Raw genomic sequence first — 10,101 nt, 5'->3', positions numbered from 1 at the left:
CTCCTGTTACATTGGTTGCTTGTTCTGTCAGAAAATTTCTCCTTATTTCCAGGGATTCGTTGCAAGAGATGGGAGCAGGGGGAAAATGAGGTGGCTGCATTCCCGGTGAAAGATTGCAAGACCAGCCCAGGTTTCCCTTCCTTCTTAGAAAAAAGGGCCAAACTCCCCGCATGTGGTTTTGACCCCTTTGCCGAGAAGCGGATTCAACCTTCAGGCCCAGAAGCCCGGCGCAGGGCCCAGCCAGAGGCAACAGGAGACGTGGTGAAAGATTTAAAGCTTTTAATCAGAAACCATGAAATCCATTCCTTTATGAAGCTCTCGCGTCTGCACAGAAGCTGCCCCGGAAGGGCCCCATCCACTCCGCCGAAGGCTCAGCCCCACGGCTTCAGAGCTTGTATGCCTGCTGCTTCGGAGAGGGTTGCCCCGAGCAGCCCCACAGGCGGGCACAGAGGGGGGGGCTGCAGAAGAAATCATTGGCCGCCAAACTCTGCCAGATCTCGGGGGCAGAGAAGTCCTCCTCCTCCCCTGCCCCAGACGGGGGGACCATGTCGCAGAGGGACGTGATGGAAGACGACCTCCGGGCGGGGCGCTCTGATCGGCCGCGCCTCTCCAGCACCGGCTCATCGGTCGCCAGCGCCTGCAGCCTCTGCTGGATTTCCAGCAGCCCCTGGATCTCTTTAGGGCTCCAGCTTGGCAGAAGGACATCTGTGTTTTGGATCTGCTGCAAGAGCGTGGGAATCTGCTCCCGGGAGTTTCTGGATCCAGCCACGCACTTCTGGGCAGCCTTGCCCACCCCCTCTGAGCTGAGACACTGACCGGTGGGGTGCCTGGAGGGGCTGCTGGCCATGCTCTGCACGAGGTGCTTGATGATCTGATGGAGCAGGTTCTTCACCGCTGCTGAGGCCAGCTGACCCGTCTCCCCTCGCACGTTGCCACTTTCCCCTTTGCTGTGGTCATTGGCAGCAGCTGCGCCAACGTTCTGGCCGCCAGATCTCGGGGGCCACAGTTTGTGATAAGGTAGCTGCTGATTTCCCGCTCTGCTCAAAGGTGGGCTGGTGGCCCCCAAGCCAGCCTTTGGAATCTTATGTTTAAGTGTCTTTCCAAGAACATAAAATAATCTTCATGGCACCATATCTGGACCTTACACTGGCACATATTATTCATATTGATATTATCCGTTTAGTCGTGTCCAACTCTTGGCGATTCTGAGGCCTAGGTCTCCCCACCTCTTCCGCCCCTTCCCTCAAAGGCTGCCCCCTGGTGGAGCCAGGCAGAATGGTGGCTTCCTTGCAACTCTCACCCTGCCCTTAAGATGCAACAGCCCCCCAACCCCCTGAAGATGGGGCTCTTCCCACAAGCCTCAGGGGAGGGCGAGAGCGGCGGCCCCAAAGGCTGTTCTCTGGCCGGGTGGAGGTTGGGGCACCGGAATTCTCTGTGTGGTGTTTATGTGATTGTTGTTAAGGGTTGTTATTGTGGCTATTGCTGCATTATTGTTTGGGAGCTCCCAAATAAATAAACAAACGCTTCTGGAACGCAAGACTGCTGCACCTGGCCTCAGCCGTGGGGAAACCACAGGGGGTCGCTCCCTTGGGGGGGGGGCTCCTCAACCTGGTTCTCTGCCCTCCTGCCTCCGAGCCCCACAAGAGGGCTTGAGAAGGGCGGGCTTTGAGCCGTGCCTCTGTCTGGTGCGGCACCTTGCTCAGTTCCCCACTGGACATGGGGCAGGTTAGGCCAGCTGATCTCCCCCCTTACCCCCCCCAGCCTCCCCATTAGCTCTCTTGCCGGCATCTTCTGCCCTTTTCCCAAAGGGCCCCCAGGCCCGCATGAGCTAAATTTGGAGAATATTGGGGGGGGGGCAGTGAGAACTTAGCAAGTTGTGTCAATTTATTGTGCGCTCTCCCCACCCCATGTAAGAAATAATTAAGGTTTGCTTCCCCAGTTTCTGGGTTGAAGAGCAGTCCTATTTCCTTTCTTAACCTGCAGAGCTTGGGATGGAGGAGGACGGGGGCTCTAGAGAGACAGACCCCTCCCCCTGCAAAGGAAGAATGCCCCCCCAGAACCTGCATAGTTCAGTGAGCTCAGCAAATGGCAAGACTGTTGCTTCTCCTACTCCTTTCCCTTGACCCCCAACCTGGCCTCACTGGGGTGGCGTGAGGGGCTTTGGGTGACCCTCCCAGGACCACAAAAGCACAACATTCTGCTGGTTCCAAAGAGGACTTTTATTGCGTCATCCGTGGGCTGGGAGGGGCTTCAGAGCTGGTGAGGGGGGGCAGGCAGCGGTTATGCCTACTGGGGGGCCTAGTGGTACCGGAGGGCCAAGGAGTGGGCCACCACACGGGTCAGCTTCTGTCAGGCCAGGACAATGATGAGGACATCGCCAAGAAGCTGGAAGAGAGGAGGGGGATGGTGACGCCTGCTGCCAGAGGAGCTTTGCTGGCGCCTCTGCCGTTCCCCCCTTCCCCCCCCCCCGCCCTCCTTCTTCACCTCCTGGGCAGCGCCAAAAGGCCAGGATGGAGGCTCAATGGTCCCTCTGCTCCAGCTCTGCCCTGTGACCGGACGCCCGTCCCTCTCTTGGCAGATGGGAGGCTTTCCGAGGGGGCCGCTCAGAACGGAGCCCACTGCCCTCATTTCAGCATTGGCGAAGTTCAGGGCAGGGCCCAGCTGGCAAATGCTGCCCGGCGGGGAGACTTCCGGTGCCAAGGAGATGAGGGTCCCAGCCCCGCAGGGAGGGGGGAGGGGGGTCCCCCTCACCCTGAAGTTCCCGGGGTCCACGTCCAGCTCGTAGTTGGCGCTGGGGCCGGAGAGGTTCCCGAAGCGCTCGAAGAACCGCTGGGTCCAGGGGTACACGATCAGCAGCCTGCCAGGGGAGAGGGAGAGAGAAAGGGGAGGGGGAGGAGATGGGGGGGTCCCCGCGGGGCCTGCCCTGCCCTCCCCCGGCCCGGCTGGAGCTCTTACCTCTCCAGGACGGCCTCGCCGACTTCGGACACGTCCACCTGGCTCCTGGAGGTGATGAGCTGCTGCTCTTCGGCCGACCAGCGCGACATGCTGGCTGATGGAGGACGGAGCGCTCGAGAGGCTCTTGGCGAGAAGGAGGGAGGGAGCTGAGCCCGGACCTCGGGGCCGACTTTTATACCCTGCGCCCGGCAGCCCCGCCTCGCCCTCGGTTGCTCTTCCCCGTCCTGCTCCGGCTTCCTGGGCGCAGAAGCGCTCCGGCGGCCCCGTTGCCTGGAGAGCCCCCCCCCGGTGCGGTTCAGCGCTGGGCTCGTCTCCGGGACGCCGCTGCGCCTCTGCTGGGCCGGCAGCTCCAGGTGCGTCTGAGCCCAGCTCCGCCCGACCCGACCCGACCCGCTCAAGTGGCCGAGCAGCCGGCTGCCCCTCCGCCCGCCCCTCCTCCTGACAAGGGAGCTCTCCCCGGCGGGGCCGCAGCCTGGGACAGCCTGGTCGGCCGCAGAGAGGGAGAGGGAGGCGGGAGGGGGCCCGGAGCTTGGCGGGGGGCGACGCCCTACCCTCAGCCAGGGTGGCGGGGGGGGGGGGGGCTGCAAAGGGCGACTGTCGGCAAGGGGACTCCGCAGCTGTCGGCGTTGCCAAGTTTGAGAAACACGGATGGAGACCCTGGAGAGGGGAGCGTGTGAATCGCCAGCCTCGTTTCTGCCCCATCGTAATCGGGGAGGGGGGACACGGAGAGAATCTTTAGCTGTCCTGTAGAGATGGAGGTCAAGGATATGAAGGGACGTGCGCAGAAGACTGCCTGCCCCGGTATCTTGTTATTCCCGTGTCTATGAGCCGATTCCAATTAGCCTTGCCAAGGACTGCCAAGAACCAGCTAGATAAGAGAGGCTCTGCCCTGGCACGGGATCTTCGGATGTTCTCTAAGATTGACTGGGTAGTACACCAATAAACAATGCTTTTGCTGTACCTATTTCCCGCTCGTTAAAACTGTATAAATACAATAAACTCTGCGTAGGCAGACAGACATATTTGGGACACCCTGCGTTGACTGGTCTCTGAATGCCACATATGGCCCGAACGGGGACAAAATAAATCTTTAAAAACAAACAAAAAGAGATTTGGAAGAGGGACAATAGATCTTTAAAAACAAATTAATAGGGATCATAAATCTTTAAAGACAAACAAAAGAATCCTCGGGGGGGGGGAGCAACTTTCAACATATTTACCTTTGTCTGGAATAGACCCCACGAAGCCCCTGCCGGACGCCACAGCTGTGCTTTCTTCCGTATGATCAAGCAGGAACTTCGGACTTGTTAACCAAGAGGAACCTGCGAAGGCACTTGCCGATAGTGGCCTTGTAGCGTGATCTGCAGGATTAAGTTCCGATGGAATGGAATGCCGTCGTTCATTGAGGATTTCCTGATCCTTTCTACACGATTGCTGACGTAGACGTAAAAACGTTTTGTCTGGTTGTATATGTAACCCAACCCAGGACAGCTAAAGATTCTCTCCGTGTCTGTGTAAAATTTAATGTCATGCATGTGAATGTCCAGCTCACGCAATATAAAGTCTACAATCTCTACAGCCGATAAGGTAAGGTAAAGGTAAAGGTTCCCCCGCACATGCGTGCTAGTCGTTTCCGACTCTAGGGGCCGGTGCTCATCTCCGTTTCAAAGCCGAAGAGCCAGCGCTTGTCCGAGGACGTCTCCGTGGTCATGTGGCCGGCATGACTAGACGCCAAAGGCGCACGGAACGCTGTTACCTTCCCACCGTAGTGGTCCCTATTTTTCTACTTGCATTTTTACGTGCTTTCGAACTGCTAGGTTGGCAGAAGCTGGGACGAGTAACAGGCGCTCACTCTGTTACGCGGCACTCGGGATTCGACCCGCCAAACTGCCGACCTTCCGATCGACAAGCTCAGCGTCCTAACCCACTGAGCCACCGCGTCCCTACAGCCGATACGGCCCCGCAAAGTTCAAGCCTAGGGATTGTGTGCTCAGGCTTGGGTGCCAACTTGGCTTTGCCAAACAAAAACCCTACGTGGGTCCGGTTTATAAAGTCTTTTACCTTGAGGTAGGCAACAGCTGCTATGGCCTCAGTGGATGCGTCTGAGAAAATGTGAATTTCCCTGGTCTGACTTGCTGTAAGGGAGACTGGAGTGTAGCAGCGTGGTATGTGAATTCCATCCAAGGCATGTAGAGATTGTTTCCAGGACTCCCATATTGGGAGCTTGTCTCTTGGTAGTGGTGCGTCCCAGTCTTTAGTAGACTCTGAAAGCTGTCGTAGTAAGGATTTACCCTGTATGGTGATGGGAGCCACAAAGCCGAGTGGATCATATAGGCTATTCACTACTGACAAAACACCACGTTTGGTGAATGGTTTATCAGCAGAGCTGACGTGAAAGCCAAAGGTGTCCTTTGATAGGTTCCACCGTAGGCCAAAACCTCTCTGTTCGGGGGGCGTGTCCACTCCCAGGTTAAGGTTTTTAAATCCTTTGGCATAATCACTGGGCTGGAAGGCTTTCATAACTGCAGCACTGTTTGAGGCAAATTTGTGGAGTCTAAGATTAGCTTCAGAGAGCATACTTTGTGTCCTTTGGAGCAGGTCTATGGCTTCTTTGTCTGTGGGTAAGGATTTGAGTCCGTTGTCCACATAGAAGTCCCTCTCGACAAAATGTCAAGCATCTGCACCATAGTCCTTCTCACCTTCAAAAGCAGTCCTTCGCAGACCATATGTTGCAACAGCAGGTGAGGGACTGTTTCCAAAGACGTGTACTTTCATGCGGTATTCGGTTACTTCATTGTCCATGTTGTTATCACGTTGCCACAGAAACCCCAAGAAGTTCCTATGGTCTTCTCTTACTTTAAAGCAATGAAACATTTGCTCAATGTCAGCGGTTATGGCGACGGGTTCTTTTCTGAACCTCATGAGTACACCTACAAGGTTGTTGGTTAAGTTTGGACCAGTGAGAAGAGCGTCGTTCAGGGACACACCTTGATGCTTGGTGCTGGAGTCAAACACTACCCTGATTTGCTTTGGCTTGCGTCGATGATCCACACCAAAGAAAGGCAAATACCAGCCCTCATCGTGCTCTTAAAGAGGTGGGGCTGGCTCAGCATGGTCGTTGTCGAAGATCCTTTTCATAAAAGCAATGAAATGGTCCTTCATTTCAGACCTGTTCTTCAATGTTCATTGTAGTGAGTTGAGTCTAGATGGTGCTTGATTGCGATTGTTTGGGAGTCTGGCTCTGGTAGAATGAAAAGGTAAAGGTGCGACCCAGTTGTTAGACATATATTTGGAGAATGCAGTGTCCATCACATTGATGAATTCTCTGCTTCAACGGACATGGCTATTCTGTTGTCATCACGTGTAGTACGAAACACTGTGCTGCCTAGGTTGTTATCACAGGTGAAAATCAGATACCTGGATGATGTCAAGAGGTTTCTCCTTCACTTCATAGTGGTGAGGACATTGTCTGAAGTGAGATGCACGCCCATTGCTTAAAATGTTAGTTTTAAAGGAGTTGATCTCAGACGGTGTGCGCATCCTACTTAAGCATACATCTCTCACTATTACCCATCCTAGGTCAAGTCTCTGTGCATATGGGGCATTGTCAGGTCCTTCGCACTGCTGGCGTATTCTATGAACTCTGAGAATGTCCCTTCCCAGCAAGACTAAGATGTCTGCGTTCATGTCCATTGGTGGAATCTCCGTAGCCAGGTGCCTTAAGTGGGGATGGTGATACGCAGCTTCTGGGGTGGGAATCTCTTCCCTGTTGTCTGGTATTTGATCACACTCAACCAATGATGGCAACGGTATGCCCTTAATCACTTTGATATGAGAAATCACGAACCCATCAGCTCTTCTGCCAGAAGTCTCCACCCGACCAGAAGAGGTGTTGAGCGTGTATGGTGTTGCATGTCCTTCTATGCCAAAGATATCAAAGAACTTGGGAGGGATCTGTTGCTCTGCTCATCTATTGTGGCGTACATCCTGACAGACCTTTCGGGCTGACCCTTTGGATATATCTTGACTAGACATATCTTGGCACAGCATTTGTGAGTGAAATCTTTCCCACACACTTCAGTGCATGAAGATGACACATTTGTAACTGGAGCATGACGTTGTCGCTCCCCGCCATGGTTTGAAGCAGGGTTGGATGCAGGTGGTAGCTGTGGATTGCCTGGAAGTGGAGCAGGATGCATAGCTGTAATGTGCTTGTCGCTATTGCATTCTGTGCACTTGACAGAGGATTTACAGTCTTTCACAAAATGATCATAAGAAGCGCAGCACCTGTAGCATATTCCAAGTTTTTGGAGAACCTCTTTCCGCTCTTGTATTGTCTTGGCTCTAAGCTCACGACATTTCCTGAGAGGGTGAGGGTTTTTGTGAATAGGACACTGACGATTAGGATGTTCATCTCCACCAGCTGAACCACTCCATTGAGCAGGGGATGGTACAGGAGGAGAGATGTCCATCTTTTTTGTAAACACAGCTCCATGTAAGTTTCTGTGTTTAACTGTGGTGTTATCATACCTTGATGATGATGATGCAGCAGGCACACTGGATTGAGGGTGGTTGAAACTGGAATCATTTCCTTTCCAGATGTGTCTGCCGGTGAACCTTGATGATGATGATGCAGCAGGCACACTGAATTGAGGGTGGTTGAAACTGGAATCATTTCCTTTCCAGATGTGTCTGCCGGTGAACCTTGATGATAATGATGCAGCAGGCACACTGAATTGAGGGTGGTTGAAACTGGGATTATTTTCTTTCCAGATGTGTCTGCCGGTGAACCTTGATGATAATGATGCAGCAGGCACACTGAATTGAGGGTGGTTGAAACTGGAATAATTTCCTTTCCAGATGTGTCTGCCGGTGAACCTTGATGATAATGATGCAGCAGGCACACTGAATTGAGGGTGGTTGAAACTGGGATCATTTCCTGTCCAGGTGTGTCTGCCGGTGAACCTTGATGATTATGATGCAGTTTGAAGTGTTGGCAACCTGCTTCTGGGCATTGAAGAGGTGCAGGCCTCTGCAGGCTTGGGTGGATAATAAACTGTGGCAAGTTCTGAAAGAGATGGGCGTACCAGACCTTCTTATTTGTGTCTTGAGAATCCTATATGTGGGCCAAGAAGCAACAGTGAGAACTGGACACGGAACCACTGATTGGTTCAAAATTGGGAAAGGAGTCTGGCAAGGCTGTATACTGTCACCCTGCCTATTTAACCTATATGCAGAGCACATCATGAGAAAGGCAGGGCTAGATGAATCAAAAATTGGAATTAAGATTGCTGGAAGAAATATCAACAACCTAAGATATGCAGATGATACCACTCTAATGGCAGAAAGTGAAGAAGAACTAAAGAGCCTCTTGTTGCGGGTGAAGAAGGAGAGTGCAAAACGTGGGTTGAAACTCAACATTAAGAAAACCAAGATCATGGCATCCGGCCCTCTCAATTCCTGGCAAATAGATGGGGAAGAAATGGAGGTAGTGACAGATTTTATTTTCCTGGGCTCCAAGATCACTGCAGATGGGGACTGTAGCCAGGAAATTAAAAGACGCTTGCTCCTGGGGAGGAAAGCCATGGCAAATCTAGACAGCAGACTAAAAAGAATAGACATCACTCTGTCAACAAAAGTGTGTATAGTCAAGGCTATGGTCTTCCCAGTTGCAATGTATGACAGTGAAAGTTGGACCATAAAAAAGGCTGAGCGCCAAACAATTGAGGCCTTTGAACTCTGGTGCTGGAGAAGACTCCTGCGAGTCCCTTGGACTGCAAGGTGATCAAACCGGTCAGTCCTAGAGGAGATCAACCCTGACTGCTCTTTAGAAGGCCAGATCCTGAAGCTAAAACTCAAATACTTTGGCCACCTGATGAGAAGGAAGGACTCACTGGAGAAGAGCCTAATGCTGGGAAAGATTGAGGGCAGTAGAAGAATGGGACGACAGAGAATGAGGTGGCTGGATGGAGTCACTGAAGCAGGAGGCGTGAGCCTAAATGGACTCCAGAAGATGGGAGAGGACAGGAAGGCCTGGAGGAATGTTCTCCATAGGGCCGTGATGGGTCGGACATGGCTTCGCAGCTAACAACAACAAGAATAGAATAGAATAGAGTAGAGTAGAGTAGAGTAGAGTAGAGTAGAGTAGAGTAGAGTAGAATAGAATAGAATAGAATAGAATAGAATAGAATAGAATAGAATAGAATAGAATAGAATAGAATAGAATAGAATAGAATAGAATAGAATGTGGAATGCAATAAGAATAGAATAGAATAGAATAGAATAGAATAGAATAGAATAGAATAGAATAGAATAGAATAGAAAATAGAATAGAATAGAATAGAATAGAATAATAGAATACAATAGAACAGAACAGAATAGAATAGAATACAAAATAGAATAGAATAGAATAGAATAGAATAGAATAGAATAGAATAGAATAGAATTAAGAATAGAATACAATAGAACAGAATAGAACAGAATAGAATAGAAAATAGAATAGAATATTTATTTATTTATTTTATTGCATTTATATACTGCCCTTTCCCTGAGGACTCAGGGCGGTTTACAGGGAGTTAAAAATCAACCATACAAAAGTTAAAAAACCAATTTAAAAAAGATTAAACCAACCCTGTACAATTAAAAACCCGAATAGAATAGAATAGAATAGAATAGAATAGAATAGAATAGAATAGAATAGAATAGAATAGAATAGAATAGAATAGAATAGAATAGAATAGAATAGAATAGAATAGAATAATAATAGCGGAATAGAATAGAATAGAATAGAATAGAATAGAATAGAATAGAATAGAATAGAATAGAATAGAATAGAATAGAATAAAGACTAGAACAGATTTCTTTGTTGGCCAAGTGTGAATGGACACCCAAGGAATTTCCCTCCGTTGCAGAAGCTCTCAGTGTACATATAAACAGCAAGTGATAAATCATGATCATAATCATCACAAAATACAATCATCATAAACCATAAGATACAGCACTCAGTGATCGTCTTAGGATACTAAATAATCAATCAACATCAATTGTAATAGGATACTAAATAAAGGCAGTCAGCATAAATCATGAGCTACAAACAACAAAATTATAGTCATAAGAAGCTAAGGAAATAGGTAATAGGCAAGATGA

At 50.4% G+C, this 10,101-nt stretch overlaps 1 protein-coding gene across 1 annotated transcript; it reads right to left on the bottom strand.

The window, feature by feature from the left end:
• Positions 1 to 2,204: 2,204 nt before the first annotated feature.
• Positions 2,205 to 3,212, bottom strand: LOC308667849 (hemoglobin subunit epsilon-like). Its single transcript, XM_081327380.1, has 3 exons — positions 2,956 to 3,212; positions 2,752 to 2,857; positions 2,205 to 2,385 (listed from the first exon to the last, which is right to left on the bottom strand). Exons 1-3 carry the CDS (start codon positions 3,042 to 3,044, stop codon positions 2,350 to 2,352), a joined length of 231 nt encoding a protein of 76 aa, XP_081183506.1. The 5' UTR covers positions 3,045 to 3,212; the 3' UTR covers positions 2,205 to 2,349.
• Positions 3,213 to 10,101: the final 6,889 nt, after the last annotated feature.

Source organism: Vipera berus (genome assembly GCF_964194415.1).
Source record: "Vipera berus genome assembly, chromosome: 4".
NCBI classification, from domain to species: domain Eukaryota; kingdom Metazoa; phylum Chordata; class Lepidosauria; order Squamata; family Viperidae; genus Vipera; species Vipera berus.
The sequence above is the reverse complement of the archived record's forward strand: the minus strand, read 5'-3'. Positions and strand labels throughout refer to the sequence as shown.

What these genes read in the sequence shown, in the direction of transcription:
- LOC308667849 (XM_081327380.1), bottom strand. Translation starts at nt 3,044, where the DNA reads ATGTCGCGCTGGTCGGCCGAAGAGCAGCAGCTCATCACCTCCAGGAGC. An exon ending in GGCGAGGCCGTCCTGGAGAG is followed by an intron (nt 2,858 to 2,955) that starts GTAAGAGCTCCA and finishes CTCCCCTGGCAG; the next exon opens with GCTGCTGATCGTGTACCCCT. An exon ending in TGGACCCCGGGAACTTCAGG is followed by an intron (nt 2,386 to 2,751) that starts GTGAGGGGGACC and finishes CCTCTCTTCCAG; the next exon opens with CTTCTTGGCGATGTCCTCAT.